Source organism: Oryx dammah, unplaced genomic scaffold (assembly GCF_014754425.2).
Source record: "Oryx dammah isolate SB20612 unplaced genomic scaffold, SCBI_Odam_1.1 HiC_scaffold_28, whole genome shotgun sequence".
In the NCBI taxonomy this organism is placed as follows: domain Eukaryota; kingdom Metazoa; phylum Chordata; class Mammalia; order Artiodactyla; family Bovidae; genus Oryx; species Oryx dammah.
In genome coordinates, this window is record NW_024070212.1 from 85,266,822 (window position 1) to 85,285,157 (window position 18,336).

Genomic DNA, 18,336 nt, shown 5'->3' on the forward strand with positions numbered 1-18,336 from the left:
AGCGAGCTTTTTCACTCTCCTCTTTCACCTTTATCAAGAGGCTCTTTAGTTCCTCTTCACTTTCTGCCATTAGTATGGTACCATCTGCCTATCTGAGGTTGTTGAAATTTCTCCCGGCAGTCTTGATTCCAGCTTGTGATTTATCCTGCCCAGCATTTCGCATGATATACTCTGCATATAAGTAAAATAAGCAGGGTGACAGTATTCAGCTTTGTCATACTCCTTTTCCAGTTTGGAACCAGTCCATTGTTCCATGTCCAGTTCTAACTGTTCCTTCTTGACCCACATAAAAGTTTCTCTGGAGGCAGGTAGGGTGGTCTGGTACTCTCATCTCTTTAAGAATTTTCCACAATTTGTTGTGATCCACACAGTCAAAGACTTTAGTGTAGTCATTGAAGCAGAAGTAGATGTTTTTCTGGAACTCCCTTGCTTTCTTCATGATCCAGTGCATGTTGGCAATTTGATCTCTCATTCTCTGCCTCTTTGAAACCCATTTATATATCTGGAAGTTCTCGGCTTGTGTACTGCTAAAGTCTAGCTTGAAGGATTTTGAGCATAACCTTGCAAGCATGTGAAATGGGCACAATTGTACAGTTGTTTAAACATTCTTTGGCATTGCCTTTCTTTGGGATTGAAATGAAAACTGACTTTTCTAGTCCTGTAGCCACTGCTGTGTAAGTGGCCTTACATCCATACAAAATCCATACGAAATTCCCCTCTAGGGACTTTTCTGGTGGTCCAGTGGCTAGGACTCCATGCTCCCAGTGCAGGGGGCTCAGTTCCAATCCCTTGTCAGGGAACTATATCCTGGATGCCATAGCTAAGACCCAGTACAGCCAAATTAATTAATTAAAGAAAAATACCTTTATAGAAGCCTGGCACATAGTAAGCATTATACTAGTGTTACTGTTATTATTATTGTATTGGCCTTTGGTAATGAATCACCTGAGCTTTTAAAATATACCACAAACATAACTACATGGGGATTTTGAAGAATATATGAGAAATTTCTAAGTAGGCTCATCTTTTGGTATTGTTGCCTTTCTAACTTATGTAAGGGGTATCTACCCTTTGCACTTGTTTCCTCCAGAGTGACTCAAGTGTAGCTACTGCCTCTCCAGAATTAAATCCAGGCCCTCCCTGCCTAGTCTTAGGTCAGCACAGAGAGGGAGGTGGAATGAATGTAGGCTCAGAAGTCAGACAAGACTGCTGGAGTCTGAAATCCAAGCTCTTTGCTTTACTAGCGGAAACAGCTTGTTCAACCCATCTCAGCCTCAGTTTTATGTGTTAAATAGGAATAATGCTACCTGTCTTATAGCACTGTGTTGATAACCTGTGTTTTAAGAAAAGTCATTGGGATGGAACGTAGCTTGGTTTGCCTAAGTCAATCCCTGTTTAAGCCTATGGTTCTGGCAAGTATATCTAAGTGCTCGCTTTCACTCCAGAAGCCTCTTGGTTTGGATGATGATTTATATGGTCATCTTACCTGTCACAGTTCTCTGCATAGAATTGTCATGCAAATGGCACTGTTACTTTTCTTTATTAATTGCTTGGCATTAATAGGCTTGATGGAGCAAGTTCATCCAGGCAATGCATAATTAATGAATGCCTCCTATGTTTAAAGTGCTGCTTAGCTGGTCTGCCAAGTTGCGATTGTGAAAACATTGTTGGGAATTGTAAGTAATTAAAAGGAGATTGGAGATTCAAGAAATAGTTGGTAAAAATGTGCTGCTTTATGCTTTTCTAGGTTTACCTTATAAATTTGAAGTACAACAGATGTTAGAAGAACCTCGGTGGGAGTTAGTGTTTGAAAAGACAAGATGGATAATAGAAAAATACAGGCTATCCCAGAGGTATGTGCTGTGGTTTGAGAGGGTTGCACATCTGCAGTGTTCTCATTAAACTATGTTTAGGGAAAACCCAGGTAAATATAAAATTGTGATGTATGGCATCAGTGATAGTTTATTACAAAACTAATGTGTTTATAGTATTTGTTTCATTGGTTTGTTTTCGTATTTCTTCCAACAGTAGTGTCCCCATGGATAAAATCTTTCGCCGAGATTCTGACCTGACTTGTTTGCAGAAAGTAAGCTTCCTTCAGTTTAATTGGCTTCATTGTTCATAGATTCTAAAGCTATTCATCTTGATGTGTTTTCCCCATGATGCCTTATACTTTGTGGATACATTTTCTGTGTGTTTCTTTTATTGTTTTTTCCTTTCTAAAATTAATTTCTAGGAGATAATTAGGAATGTGTTTTGTTGCCCACGCTTGCATATAGAAATAATATTGTTTTAGAACAAAATTTGTCAATGTTGGCTGATTATTATTGTACACAATGGAGAGCATTTTTCTTATTTTATTAAATTCAAAAGCACCATGTTTCCATTTAGCTTTAACAATTGATCATTTTTAAAAGTGGCAGTATAAATCTAACAAATTTAAACAGTCATTTCACTTAACTTCTGATAGAAAATAAGAGTCTTGAATTATTTCATTTCTAGTTTTGTTTCTATGAGTGTATTGAGAGATTGGCAAGATTTGTCTTTCTTTTTTTCTTTTGGTAACAATTTGGAAATAGAAAATTTTAACTTTTTAAGTTTCTTCTTTAATATTTTTTACCCTCTCCTACTGTAGTCACTTTCTCTTTGTTCTATTGGAAGATTAATATACACATTTCCCAGGAACTAGACTCTAGCATCCTATGTTTGAAACGGTACAGTCTTGTATTTCAATGTACATAGATTTTTATCCCATAGGATTCTTTGCTTTGTAAATAAAACTACTTAAAGCAAATCCACAAGTTCATAGAAAGAGTGATACATACAGTCTCAAGTTTATCTCCTTATATAAAATCAGAAGGAACTAACTTAAGCATTCCTCAACAATGGTTTCCTACACTTCAGCTGTACGATTATTAAACACAAATTTATCCTCAACCTTCTTTAAAGAGAGTGTTTCTAATTTAAGCACTAGAATTTTTCTAAGTTAAGCATTATAAAATAGAATTGGCAAGGGATAAAATGATAGTAATGCAAACCCTCTTCTTGTACTTTTATGTATTTAACTATAAAACTTTTCTTTTCAACTAGCTTTTGGAGTGTCTGAGGAAAACTCTGAGCAAAGTGACCAATTGCTTCATTGCTGAAGAATTCTTGACTCAAGTAGAAAATTTATTCCTTTCCAGTTACCAAAGCAAGCCAGAGAATGGAGTGGCTGAAGAGAACTGTACTGTGGGGCAAAAGGAATTGTTAATGTAATTATCTTAAAGTAAGATATTTTAATCTTGACACAGTAGATCCTACTTTGAGAATTATAACCTTGAAATTATTGTTTAACTGTGGTACCGCTTTGATTTTTTGTTGCTAGTTCCTGAAATCCAAACTTCGCCACATACACCATCTGGCAGGAAAGAGAGCTGGACTTGTTTTTGCATGTGGTACTCAGAGTGTTGTGCGCAGTGGGGCCGGCCTGCAGGCTCAGTCCTCCACGGCCAGTCGACATGAGCTGGAGGGCAGCCTCCCTGCTGTCTCAGGCTGATGAATGGGTTGCGTCTCGAATTTGTACTTCCCCTGAACTAGTCGTTCCAGTTTTGCTATCTCGTGTCTCATTAGGAGCAGCTCCGTTCTCTTCATGTGTTTTTTTGAGGCTTGTTTATGGTTGCAGATGAGATACGGACGAGTGGTCACTGAAGTAATGAACATGGTTGAGAACTGCTGGTTTAATGAATCTAACAACATGTTATGCGAGGCCAGGGGAGGCCTGGAGAAGAGACCTAAAGGAGAAAATCAAATTACCAGCTTTTTAATTACAGATATTTGCTTCCATTTTACTTTATAACCACACTGCTATAGGATATGCCATTTTATCAGCTGTAACATTTTGTGAGGCTTTCAGATACATAATATAAGTAGCTTCAACTATAGGTGCCACTTAGACTAGTGTTTGTGATAAAACTCAGTTAACTAGGACACAGGTAATCATAACCCTTAAAGTAGATTTTTTTATTTTTCCTCCTACTACCTGCTATGAGGAGAAAGAGGCAAATTACAATAAAGCTTAAATAAATCAGATTTGATTTTAAAAACAAAAAATCCTTCCAGGAAATATTATGTATTCAGCCCAGTTTTGTATACTTGCTGAATCCGGAACAAGGGTCAGTGGACCTTTTATGGAAAGGGGCAGTTAATAACTCAGGCTTGGCAGACTACATACCATCTCTGTCGGTCATTCTTTATATTTTTAACAAGTCTTTCAAAATGTAAAACTATTTTTAATTCATGAGCCTCACAAAAGACAGGTTGCTGGCTGTTGTCTTCCAAACCCTGCTCCAGAGGTTTGCAAATATTTAGAATTTATTTTCAAGTGCATGAGCCTGAGCCACTGAAAGGTCTTGCATCATCTTCATCAGTTTTATTGCATCTAATCTGGGTATGATTCTGTAATTTTACCTTTTTTTTTGGTTTAATGAATATCCAAGGAAAATAAGTCAGTGTTGGAAGGAGCAGTGAGCCAGTTTTAGATGATCTAGGTCTTGACTCAGTGTTGTGAATTGGGGGAATATAGTCTACCTTCTCTGGGCCTAAATTCATGTGTAACTGAGGTCTAAATCATCTTCCCTGAGTCCTACGAGGTCTAAAATCTTGTGATTCATTCTAATCATTGGACCTATTCACCTGGAGCTTATATTTTGAGATGGTACAGTTCCAAAGTTAATTTTAAATGTTTTTTAAGGAAAAGGGTAGTATTTTCCATTTTTCTATATGCATTTAGGATAAACAGTGAAACATAACTTACAAAGCAGTTACTTTGGGGACCAGGGATATTAGAACTGTAGACCAAAAATAGGAAACCTGAGTTTTTACCCGAATTCTCTTAGCAGCTTTGTTGTGTGACAGTCACGTAACCTTCTGTACCGCAGGCTCCTCACCCATAATTCAAGCGCAGAAAGTGTGCTTCTGTAAAAGGAAGTGGCTCATTCCTTTGTGCTCTTCCTTCTGACGTGTTTTCTTCATTATACCTCAGGAACAGACCCTAGAAAATGGTATTAATTAGCTTTCTTAATTGACATTTCCCTGTGATATTGATGAATTGGGGTTGGAAAATAGTGAAAATTAAGAATTCTGTTCTCAGTCTGGGTCCTCTGCATGCTCGTGGGTTACTGCATTTAGTAACCTAAGCCATACTATGAGGACTCAAACCTGGTACTGTGCAGAGTGTAGTGCTTTGGGAGCACAGTTTTTTTAAGTAATACTTCCTTTTTTTCTGATGATAGAGCACATTTATCTTTTTAGAAGATAATTTTTAAAAAACAGAAACCATAGTTAACATTGTAGTATAAACCTTTCATTTTTTTTAACATCATGTAATTTTGATTACAGTCTGTGATATTTTCCTCCCCTCCTCCCTCTTATATTTTTCTTATGATAGTCTTAAAACATTTTTGCAGCTCTCGGCGCCCACATTCCTGTCACTGCCAACCTTGGCCTGCCGAGGGCAGTAGGAGTCAAGCCTTGAGAAGCACAGGAAGTCTTGAAATGAGTGCCAGTGTGGAAGTTTGAGAGGCAGGGTCTTAGAGGGAAACCTACCTCTAGCAATGTTTACAGAGTGGAGATAGGACTTGAAAACATAAGAGTCTCTTCATCCTGATTTGGTCCTTACTTTTGTGCAGTGACAATAAAATAATGAGCTTAGTTTTGTTTTATTTTTTTTCTTTTTCCAGCTTGAAATTGACATTACAATTACTTCACTAGTATTAGCTCTCTTTTACAGTCTCATCCCAAAGTAATATTCAGAAAAAGAAAAATCAGTGGAATAAGATCCTCAAGACCAGAGGCTGCCCCTGGGTAATTTCAGCCTTGGCCCATCGGCCCTCAGTGCTGCACTATAACTTCCGTGGCCTTAGACACTTTGACCTTTTTGACCCTCTTCTTCCACAAAAAAACTACTAAAAATTAATGTTACAACTGCATTTGTATAAAATGAATTTAATATTGTAGATGCATACATCCTTCCATCTGAAAGTGTTTTTTTGTGTTATAAATTTAAAAGAAAACATTTGGGAGGGCCTCTAAATGTATTATAAACATGAGACCTGGTATCTAAAAGCTCAGTGGGCCCTGCCTATATTCTGTTACCCCTCCCCTATAAACCGACTTCACAAACCCTAGCGGAGCTTTGCCACACAACCAAAAACTGCAATTCCTGTGGCTTTAGATCCATAGACATGAACTTTGATCTTTACTGACTCCACCAACATTCAGGACTTAGTTGGAACCATTCATCCCCCAAAGAAAGATGGGCTGCAGTGGCTAATTTTAGTTTTCAGGTGGATATTTTGTTCTGATTCTTAATACAGGTCACAGCTCCTGCCACCTTTTCTTCCTGCATTTCCCCCAAGCTCTTTTGTTTCCATCCCCACTCCCTCCCTCGTCACCTGTCGCTGTGCAGGTGTGAGACCCCTCATTGTCATGTGTTGGAAGCAAGGCGTGAAGGATAGAGTTGAACAGAAGCATTCTTGTTTCCCAGAAGCTGACTAATGCTGCCCCAGCCTTCTCTCCTTCTCTCCGTAACTTGCCTCCCCCACAGGAGTGGGGCAAGGGCTGTGACGTGCAGAGTCTTTGGCCAGCGAGGAGACGGTGGCCTCGGCATGCCACCCCGAGTGGGCCTCCTGCTCTTCAGTTTACCTTCTTCCTGTTTATCTTACCGGGTCCTCATGAGCTGAGCTGGAGGACCTGGAGAAGCGGGTACAGGCAGGAGGCCCTAGGACTGTTGCTCTGACCCGTCCCTGCACCACCTGGAAGGTAGCTACCATCTCAGGGGACACCCAGCTGGTGTTAGCTATACTCTTCTCTACCCAGAGCTAGAGGCTCAATCTAGTCACACATTATGACATTTAGGAAGACTTACTTCACACAAGCACAAAGATAAAAAGACATACGTTTGTTTCATCATCTGTTCCATCAGAGTTACTACAGCATTTAACAAAGAAATGTGATCATTTCCAGTTTACAGTAGTTTAATAGCTTTCTTACAAATTAATATCATATTTTGCAATATTTCCAGAAAACCACTGTGGAGAATAATGTAATATGCTTTAGCATAATTCCTTACCTTTTCTTAAATGGCTTTAAGCATGCTGTTCCCTCAAACTCTTGTTTTTTCATTTAACCTATAATTTGGGCTTTCTGGTATTTTCTAAATCTTTTCTTTTAAGCTTCGTTAAATCCTTCCTAGAGCAAGGCAAAGAGTATGTTATCCCAGCTAAGTCAAGAGAAAGTCAAATATCCCAGAGAAGCTGTGATTATGCCAGGGGCTCTATACCAAACTAAATTTGAGAAGGTAAAATTAATTCATGATATGTGGGTTGTTTTATTCCTTTGACTATATTTATGAATATATTCATAAGAAGTCTTAATTTCTGCCAAAAAAAAAAAAAATGCGTGATCTGCCATCTTTGAGGTTTCCTGGAGTACTCTCTTAGGAATTAAGAAATATGTTAACTATGATCTTATAGTTTGTATTCCTGTTTCATAGGTTACCACAGAACATTTGTTTCATATGAATTATAAAATAATATTTAGATTCTAGCATGATTTAAATAGGTGGGTCATATATATCTTTAATTTGTGGATCTGATGTGTAAATTGTGTATTATGTACAAGTTTGCCATGATTATTAATAAGCCTGTTGCTGTTGTTTTCCCCAAATGTTATTAATATCAGTGTTTATGGAATTTCTTTTATTAGTTTGAATCTTGGAATGTTCTGTACTAAAATATAATTTAAACCATTTTGTACAATTAAATATGCCATGTTGTGTATATCTGTATTAAAGAATATTGTAAATATTAATGTTTGTACAATTATGAAAAGCTTTTCCTCAAAATAAGTGAATTCTCCTTGTACTTAAATTGTGACATAAAATAACTGGTTTTAAACTTCGGGGTTTTATCTTATAAAAATTTAAGGGAAACATTCTAAAGATTCTATATAAATAAAATTTTGAAAATAAAGTGGTGAATCATTTGGTCTCTGTCTAAATTATTAGCAGTATACACGCTGATTACAAACAATGCCCCCATTAATTCAGCAAGTATTTGTTGAACATTTTAGGGACACAAAGGTGAATAAGGTCTTGGTTCCTTTCCGCAAGAATCCTACTACCTAATCTTACCACCTGATAAATGAGAAGCATATAGAACCTGACATAGGTAGGTAAGACACTAAGATAAAAACTGGAACTGATTATAAATGCCTGTAAGACTTCAAGGGTAAGAGGTGTGTAGATAAATGAGAATTCTTTAGAATGTAAGCAGTGAGATTGATTGCCTGGAAGAGATCACCTTTAAACCTTAATGATATTTGGGGAAGATGTTTCAGAGATAAGTGACCTTGGAGCATAGACATGGAGGTAAAGAACGAGAGTTTGAGAATGATGAGTCTTGGGTTTAAGAGAAAAGTCTCACTGCAGAATGAACTCATTAACTAGTCCTTAACTTCCCAGTTCTTACTTTCTGCAAAACCTATCAATTTGAAAAACTGAACAACAAGGTATATTCAGCACATACATATCTTCAATGTCTGTCCTTTTATTGAGGACTTCTTTCCATTCAGCACATAAACATCTGCTCATTCTTTGCAAACAGTGCATAGCACTCTATAGTACAAGTTTGCCATTATCAGCTTTGAACTGATGAACTTCGGATGTTCCCATTTTTCTATCAAGTTATTTTTGTTTGCACACTTCTAAAACTTCTCTGAGTAGATTCCTAGATACTTCACTGCTAGATGAAGATCTGGGTATAAATATAAATAGATTTATATTTTGTTAGTAATAGAAAATTTTCCTTTTCTCCAAGTGAATTTTTCTCTTAGTAGTACAGTTCTTTATCTTGTTTACAGAACCAATTTGAATTCAGGCTCCTAAATGAAAATAATTTAGGTGGCAAAGTATAATCTTAGGAGTTCTAATTCCATGAGGCATTTATTTCATAGGACGTTCATTCCTGTGTATAGCTGTTAGTGGATTCCTGCCAATCAAGCATTTGCTATAATTTTGATTGGCCAGCATCATAGTCTGTGTATGGCTCCAGACCAAGATTGTCCACAGACCTATTTGTACTGTAATAATGGTTTTTCTCACTGTTGCTGATGTGTTTCTACATCACTGATTCCCAATTATCTTCCCATAGAATGCTAGCTTAAGATAGTATTTGCCACAGCTGCTGCTGCTAAGTTGCTTCAGTCATGTCCGACTATGCAGCCCCATAGACGGCAGCCCACAAGGCTCTCCTGTCTCTGGGATTCTCCAGGCAAGAACACGAGTGGGTTGCCATTTCTTTCTCCAATGCATGAAAGCAAAAAGTGAAAGTAAGTCACTCAGTCGTGTCCGGCTCCTAGTGACCCCATGGACTGCAGCCTACCAGGCTCCTCCATCCATGGAATTTTCCAGGCAAGAGTAACTGGAGTGGGTTGCCATTGCCTTCTAGTATTTGCAGAGTTATAGCTAAATTAAAAACCCTGCTTTTGTCTTCTGTATTTTTTCTGCTATCAAAAACAAGCTTTATCAGTTAATTCTGATAACTTGTTACCAGGTATAATCAAGGATTCCTTGCCCACCTCCTCCATTAACAAGTTAACCTCAAAATGTGGAATTGGATAGTTCTGAAAGCAAGTTAACTGCTTATTTTACCCAGACTAGTGATTACTGAACTTTCTTGTGTTCCAAAACATCTGTTAGAACTCAACAGTAATTATGGTATCTTTAACCATCAACAGGCTTCCCTGGTGGCTCAGATGGTAAAGAATCTGCCTGCAGTGTGGGAGACGGGTTCAATCCCTGGGTTGGGAAGATCCCTTGGAGAAGGGAATGGCAGCCCACTCTAGCCCTCTTGCCTGGAGACTTCTATGGACGGAGGCTACAGTCCATGGGGTCACAAAGACTGAGCTTGGAACCATCAATAACGAGGAGATTGTCCACACCAGGCTCCCTTTGTGTAACAAAATAGTTTAAAGGAAATCTTGATAAGATGGTTTTCAGAACAGAATTATCTTCCTAATCACAAAAAATGAGTGGACTAGTCTTCCCTGCCTCTCCTCAAACACACACCCTCCCCTAGAGAGAGTTTCCTTTTGTGCAAAATCTAATTCGATTGTAACACCACAGAGTTGGAGGGTATGTTAGGAAAATGAAAACTAGCTGTTGTTAACACCCTCTCGCCTAATTTTCAATGTCTTAACACAGTAGGTTTATTTCTCACACTGCAGGGTCTCTGCCTGGCTTCCCTGGGCAGCTCCCCTCCCATGGGTAATTCAGGTAACCAGGTTCCTTCACATGTGGCTCTGTCCTGTGACTGTAAGTATCCCAGGTGTCTTCCATTTGGGGACAAGTGGATAAGAAAGAGAATCACACACGATAATTTACCTTGGCTTGGAGTATCCACATCATTTTTGCTTTCTGTTTTTTGATAAAAACTAGTCATATGGTCCCAGCCTGACACTAAGGGGCTGCTCAGTAAAGTCCTGACTGTGCAGCCGCTTCCCAAAATTCTACACTGTGGAAGGAGAACACGAAACCTCGTTAGTGACTAGCCATTTCTGTTACACGTGGCTAGGATTGGTTTCTTAAAACATTATGAATCCATCTTCAAATGGGCCCTAAATTACCGTGCCAGAGCCCTAATATTAAAGTAGAGGGATTACCTGGTGGTCCAATGCTTAGGATTCTGGGCTTCCACTGCAGGGACCACGGGTTTGATCCCTAGTCAGGCAACTATGATCCCACAAGCTGTGTGACAATGGCCCAAAAATAGGGAAGGAGGAAGGAAGAAAAGAAATGGATGACTTACTCCCCTCAAATCAAAGAGTCTTAAAAGTTAGAAAGGACCTTGGAAATGTTTGGGCTTAGATTTCTATCTTCCAATATGAATAAACCAAAGTTCACAGAAATGAAGCAACCTGTCCAGTCACATAGGTCAAGTTCGTAGCAAGGTTATTTCTAGAAAAACTCCAGTTTTGCTATTGCACTATCCTTTTGAGTGATTCCAAATTATTTTTAATTTCACAGCAAAAAGTACTATTCTGAATATTTTATGTGCAATTCAAATGTTAAATATAATTTATGTTTTAATTTAAAATATAATTTTGTCTTTTAGAACTGCAAGGTCTAATAAACTCCCAGAATGTGAATTTTATGGAAAAGTTGACTAAAGAATTACTATTAAAAGTGATATAATTAATGGCACTTTATTGGCTTTATGTAAGATTAGATTTATTAACTTTAAGATTCAGTTCAGTTCAGTTCAGTCGCTCAGTCGTGTCCGACTCTTTGCGACCCCATGAATTGCAGCACGCCAGGCCTCCCTGTCCATCACCATCTCCCAGAGTTCACTCAGACTCATGTCCATCGAGTCGGTGATGCCATCCAGACATCTCATCCTCTGTCGTCCCCTTCTCCTCCTGCCCCCGATCCCTCCCAGCATCAGGGTCTTTTCCAATGAGTCAACTCTTCGCATGAGGTGGCCAAAGTACTGGAATTTCAGCTTCAGCATCATTCCTTCAAAGAAATCCCAGGGTTGATCTCCTTCAGAATGGACTGGTTGGATCTCCTTGCAGTCCAAGGGACCCTCAAGAGTCTTCTCCAACACCACAGTTCAAAGCATCAATTCTTTGGCGCTCAGCCTTCTTCACAGTCCAACTCTCACATCCATACATGACCACAGGAAAAACCATAGCCTTGACTAGCTGGACCTTTGTTGGCAAAGTAATGTCTCTGCTTTTGAATATGCTATCTAAGTTGGTCATAACTTTTCTTCCAAGGAGTAAGCGTCTTTTAATTTCATGGCTGCAGTCAACATCTGCAGTGATTTTGGAGCCCCCCAAAATAAAGTCTGACACTATTTCCACTGTTTCCCCATCTATTTCCCATGAAGTGATGGGACCAGATGCCATGATCTTCGTTTTCTGAATGTGAGCTTTAAGCCAACTTTTTCACTCTCCTCTTTAACTTTCATTAAAGAACACCTAATCTTTGCTGTTTGCTTATAATCCACAAAGCTACATTTGTTCCATCATTTTAATGAAAATGTTAATATCTAAAGCCACTAGAGGGCGCTCCATCACAGTCTATGAACTCTACGGTCTCCGTCCTGTAGTGTTGATTGGCTTTGCAAAGTCAGGGAAAGTTGCACATCTGGCTAAATTTACGAACACTGTAAAACATTCACTTGGCTAGTACCTTGAGCTTGTGTGATCTTGGGGAGAGTGTCCTTGTTTAATGGTATCTCCAAGTAGCCATTTTCATTTTTGAAGTTTTCATTTTGAAGGTGTTACAGTAATAGCATGCATCCTTCTAAATGCTGTACAAATGATATCACATTTATTCTCCACAACATCCCTGCAAGATGTTTTATTATTCCCATTTTAAACTTAACTTTAGGGAATTCTCTGGCAGTCCAGTGGTTAGATGGAGAAGGAAATGGTGACCCACTCCAGTATTCTTGCCTGAAAAATCCCTTGGACAGAGGAGCCTGGTGGGCTACTCCAGTCTATGCGGTCACAAAGAGTCAGACATGACTGAGCACACACCCATGCCAGTGGTTACGACTTGGCGCTTTCACGGTCAAAGGCCTGGGTTCAATCCCTGGGCCGGGAACTAAAATCCCACAAGCTACATAGCACAGCCAAAAATAAATAAATAATAAACTTAGCTTTAGAATGTTTAAGTAACTTACGCAAGGTCTTGCAGTAAGAAGCAGTAAAAACAGAATTCAAACTGTTCAAAATCAGGTCACCAAACTATCATGTTACTGGTTTCAGAGCTGCAAGAAACCTAAGAAACAATTTAGTTCTTAATGAAAAACTGAATTTAGTTCTTTAGTTTTAGATGAGAGAAATAATACCCGAAGATGAGGAGTGACTTGTTCAAGTCACAGATTCAGTCAAGGCCAGACTGAGAAATCAAGGTCTTCCCATTGTCAGGGTTCCTGGATCACATTGCAAGGGAATCCCCGCCCTCTCTAGGGCAGTCAAAGAAATCCTGTGCTCGCAGAAGCTGCACCATGCTGCACCCTAATATGGCAGATGAAGTCATTGGATTATACATACAACCGTCTGTTGCCTAGACAATAGGGCTTCCAGGTGGCTAAAGAATCAGCCTGCAATGCAGGAGACTCGAGTTTGATCCCTGGGTTGAGAAGCTCCCCTGGAGAAGGAAAAAGCAACCCCCTCCAGTATTCTTACCTAGAGAATCCTATGGACAGAGGAGCCTGGCAGGCTATAGTCCATGGGGTTGCAAAAGAGTCAGACACAACTTAGTAACTAAAAACAACCTAGACAAAAGAAATGGACCTCATAGACAGAAATTTGCTCTAGCGTGGTTCCCTGTCTTTCCTATTACAGCCAAATCTGAAAGAAGCAAATTCATAAAAACACCCTGCATTTTCAAAAGTAATTAATCTCTCTGCCTCCAATAGGTCCCCCTACCTCCTCCGCACTCCAGAAGGATTTTCTTTTTTATGAAGCATGGATCTGAAGCATGTCCTTTCTCTGCTGAAAATTCCCCAATAGCTTACCAAGCTTTCTGCACCAAGTCCAGCTCAGAAGACCCTTATCCATCTCACCTCTTACTGGTCTTCCTGCCCTTCCAGTCCAACACACAGACATAGACACAAACACACACACACACACACACAGACACACTTGCACTCTTTGCTCTAGTCACATTGCACTATTGGATAAATCCGTGCACGCGCCAGCTTTCCCTGCAGCCTGTCCATGCCGCTCCCCCTGCATGGGACACCTGCCCTGGTCCCACTGTTGTCTTACTTCTGTGAAAACTTCAAACTCAGACACCACTCCTGCCTAGACTCCTGTTCTTCACTCTTCTACTCTTCCCTCCAGACTGGGCTGATCCCATTCCCTGAGCCCCTCTGACATCGTGTTCTTACCCAGGCATGTATCTCACTTGTCTCTGTACTTTTCTGCCACCTTCGCTGGCCTGTGAGCCTCTGACTAGCATGGACCTTAACTTTTAAAACATTTATCCCCAGTGCCTATTATGATGCCTAACACGGATTAACAAGGCACTGAGAGGCAGTCTGATGAATGAATAAATGAGTGAATGAAAGAAAGCGAAAAAGGAAGGCAGATCTCTTGGTCGGGGGTGGAGGGGAATCAGTTCTTTTACACTCAGATACCAGGTGTTTTTGTTTCCCACTATAAGGAGGGGAAAAGAACAGGCAGGACTGTTTGTTCTGAAAAATGAGCCCCAGAATGGAGTTGGGGGTGGGGGTCGGGGGAGGAGCTGAGGGCCCGGGAGAAGCAGCATGTCTTCATTAGCCTAAGTGGTGTTGAGAGCTTCTGGAGACAAGAATCAACTGATTAGCGAGGGCCGCTTGCTCCAGAAGATGTATCCTCCTGCAATTTCCTCAGAAACACAAAGACAGGTGAGATTATAACGCTATAAACATAATTGCATTTTCTAATCAAAAGTGCAACAGAACTCGGGTAATTATGAGCCTTCAGTAACTTAACCGTTTTACATTCTGGGTATTTTCATCCCTGAGAGCTGCTGGAGTGGGGTGGGGGAGGTGGGATGGTGCTCAAGCATTTTGAGCTGTTGCTTTGTGCTCTTTTCTGCAGCATCTCCACGGAGGAAACAACTCGCAGCGGAAGAGCAAGTGATGAGGTGGCAGCCATCTCAAGGTAATAAAAGCGCCTGAGTAACTTGAGGCCAGGCAGTGAAGTGGGCTCCATGTTCTGGGGGCAACTGGTGTTTCTCTGTTGGGCAAATGGGGACCATAAGGGCGTCATCTCAGGCTGGCTGAGTGGAGCCGGAGGGGCAGTGCCAGCTGACATCCACGCCCTTTCTCCGCCCTGACACAAGCCCTTGAACTGCACTATCTTCTCATCCAGGGACTCAGCACAGCCCTGGCAACAAATGGAGGGTGGAGTGTGCACTGGGCAGACCCAGAGCGGACTGATCTTTCCTCTGCTGGAGAGAGAAGAGCGACAACAAAACCCAGAAAAACAAAAACATAAACCAGGCCTTTGTGGAACTGGAGGGTTCTTTTTATGGCTGTAGAAGGAAAAGAAAAGCATCCTGCTGAACTTTGCTGGTGGTACAGTGGTTAAGACTCCATGCTGCCACTGCAGGGGGCATCGGTTCGATCCCTGGTCAGGCAACTAACAGTCCATGTGCTGTGTGGTGTGGCCAAAACATTTTTTAAAAAGAAGAAGAAAAGGATCCTACCAAGCCCAACTCCTCTCCCCAAGGTTTAGGTATGCAACAGCACTTCCTCCTGGCCCTTAGACACAGGACCCAGCTGAGTCTTGCAAGGCTCCGCATAGCAGGCATTTTTTTTGGTTTTGCAGATAGGCAGGGCCACATGGAGGGAGCCCTGGAATTCCAATGAGATTTCTCTGTAAAACGGAGCACAGTCAGAGAAAGCCATTCTGGGCAGAAGGTACTGGGGCAGCAGTGACGTTGGTGATAAGAGAAGATAGTGCCATATGGGGTGATGTGATGGTTCCACGCAGTTGGTACACACAGTGTGTAGGGCCATGACCCACAATGCGGAAACGGGGTCATGCCTTGAGGTTGTCAGCTGCCATCCTAGAGAGAGGTGTATCTGTGAGCCTCGTGAGAAAAAATTCAGGCCATCAACAGTCACCATCTTCAAATCCCAAAATGAAAGGGTTCCGCTAAGTCAGTAGCGCACAGGCTTTTTTTTTTTAGGTGGAGATCTTAAAATTTTAAGGCTTTTCAGGTGACTCAGTGGTAAAGAATCCACCTGCCAATGCAGGAGATGAAGGTTCGATCCCCAGGTCAGGAAGATCCTCTGGAGAAGGAAACAGCAACCCACTCCAGTATTCTTGCCTGGAGAATTCCACGGACAGGGGAGCCTCGCGGGCTACAGTCCATGGGGCCGCAAAGTTGGACAGGACTGAGGCAGTGAGCACACGCACATTTGAAAGCTTACATAAAATCAAGCTCTTGTGACAGATGGTAAAACAAGTGTTATATGTAAAACAGACAACAGCTCAAAAGTAGAAATAATCAATTGGCCATCAACTGGAAAATGGATAAACAGAATGTGGTCAATCCATACAATAAAACGATGTTCAGCCATAAAAAGGAACAAGAGACCAATAGACAGTACGGCAGAGATAAGCCTTGAGAACATTGTGTTCAGTGGAAGAAGCTCGTCACATTCATGCGTGTGAAATGTCCAGAAAAGGTCAATAACAGAAAGAGAAAGTAGACTGATGGTTGCTAGGGGCTCCAGGGAGGAGGGAATGGGGAGGAGCTGTAATGGACACAGGGTTTCTTTCTGGAGTAATGAAAATGATCTGGAATTAGGTGGTGGTGACGATGACGATGATGGTTGAACAACCTTGTGAATTTACTAAGAGCCACTGAAAGTGCTAAAACCGTTACTGTAGAATGGTGAGTTGTATGGTATGTGAATTTTTGGCTCAAAACCGAAACAAACGAAAACCAGATAAAGCAGGACTGATGTGGGAGAAGGAGGACAGCCTGCAGCCTTCACAGCTGCTTTGACCATTTTGTGTCTCTGCCCATCTTCCATCCAGAGCTTTCAAGCCTGCCTTTCAGCGCCCTGGGGAGCGAAGTAGAGGGGAAAGTGGGACTTGTAAAATTGAGAAAGTAAACTTTCACTTAATTTTTCTGTTTTCCCCCAATCCAAAAAAGTTCTGCTTTCCTATCCTGCTTTCTCCAGATGCCACCCAGGCGGTGACCTAGTAGGCTTGGGGAGGGTCAGGTGCTCACTGAGGAGGGAGCAGGAAAGCATCAAGGGGCAACTCTTCTTAAATTGCTTGTTTTTGTTTTGTTTTTTTTTTTTTTTTAAAGCTGGAGTGGATTGCTATTTCCTCCTCCAGGGGATCTTCCTGACCCAGGGAACGAATCCCCGAGTCCCCATCTCCGGCATCTCCTGCATGGGCAGGCAGATTCTTTACCACTGAGCCACCTGGGAAGCCCCCTTAAACTGCTTCTTAAGCTTCCCTGGTACTTCCTCCCTTCTCTTCTTACCAGCCCTCACCCCTTTAGCCCCAGCTCCATTCCCAATTCCACCTGTGCTAGTGCTGTAGATTCCTGACCCTTGAGAGGTTAGAGAAGTTCTATAGGTAAATGGGTTACTTCTTGCCTTTCTCTGACTTTCCCTGGTCTGCTAAGTCAGGCCTCTCCTGTTTCTCTTCTACATCACACCGGTCAGTACAAACCAACCACCACCACTTTGCTGTGTTTTTCTGATGTTCCAGGAGAGATCAGAGGTTAGCTGTACATAGTCAATCTTTCATCTTTAACCCAGAGGTAAAGCCATGGCTTTCCATATTTCTTAAATTCCCTTCAATTAGCACAAAATTTTATAGTTGAGGAAAAAGACAGGAGGAGAAAGGTGAACATTTTGGAGGTCAGTTTGAAAGCACTTGGAAGCTGCAAACAGATTTGAGAGTGAGGCAGGAGTCCAGAGAGACAAGGGGGCAGAGGCGCCATTGGCAGAGATGTGGAGTCAGACTCCAGAAGCAGGTTCGATGTGATGAGTCAGTTATGCTTCTCTGTTCTTCAGGGAGGGATGCAATTTTGAGCTATGACCACAGGACACATAGGGAAAGACCAGCTTTCCAAAATGAGCACTTGGGTGTGCAGTGTCACCAGGGTCTGACCCAATGCCCCAGCTGCCCCTGACCTTGGAAGCTAGAGTCGTGTGACACCCTATAACCCTGAACCCAGGCTTGTCCCTTCCCTATATTCTGGAACTAATGAGATACAGGCCATCCTGGGCTCTGGAGCATTTAGCATCTGGGAAGCCCAACCACAAATTCCCCTCCAACTCATACCTCAACTCTAATAACCATTCAGTGGAAAAGGCCCCAGCTTACAGCCCAGTTCTAGCACCAGCCTACCCAAACATATTTCCAAATCCATATGATCTGGGCCTGCTACCAAGGCCTAAAATCAAAGCCAGAACACACACCCTGTAGCTAGATCCTTGTTAACCTGCAGTCAATAGTCTTTGGCATGCCCTTTGATGATTCTCAAGACCTCCTACCCAGCTCCCATCCAGAACCAAATTCACCCAGGCACGTTCATGATCAGTAAGGCAGTTAACGTAGCCAACATCATCTTCATCCCTGGAGCCTTGAGGTCAAGACTCAGGAGTAAGAGAAAGAAGCAAATCTCATCTCAGTTAGCTGCTCCAGGCTTACCCTCAAGTGGATCTCAACCCCTGGGCTAAGTCCAGACCTGGCCTGTCTTTCCAGAGCTTTCTGGAGCACTTAAAAGCTTCATGATGAAAAGAAGCTCATTATTAGAGA

General features: G+C 41.4%; 1 protein-coding gene across 3 annotated transcripts in view; it reads left to right on the forward strand.

Annotated features, from left to right (window-relative positions):
- Positions 1–8,028, forward strand: part of MYSM1 (Myb like, SWIRM and MPN domains 1) — a 42,593-nt gene extending 34,565 nt beyond the window's left edge. For 2 of the 3 annotated variants that reach the window (XM_040232730.1, XM_040232732.1), the window contains 3 exons: positions 1,748–1,853; positions 2,029–2,086; positions 3,091–8,028. In XM_040232730.1, coding sequence (XP_040088664.1) covers positions 1,748–1,853; positions 2,029–2,086; positions 3,091–3,258 — 332 coding nt within the window. In that variant the 3' untranslated portion in view covers positions 3,259–8,028. The remainder of the gene's footprint in view (positions 1–1,747; positions 1,854–2,028; positions 2,087–3,090) is intronic. The other variant, XM_040232731.1, reaches the window with a different exon arrangement.
- The last annotated feature ends 10,308 nt before the right edge of the window (positions 8,029–18,336 follow it).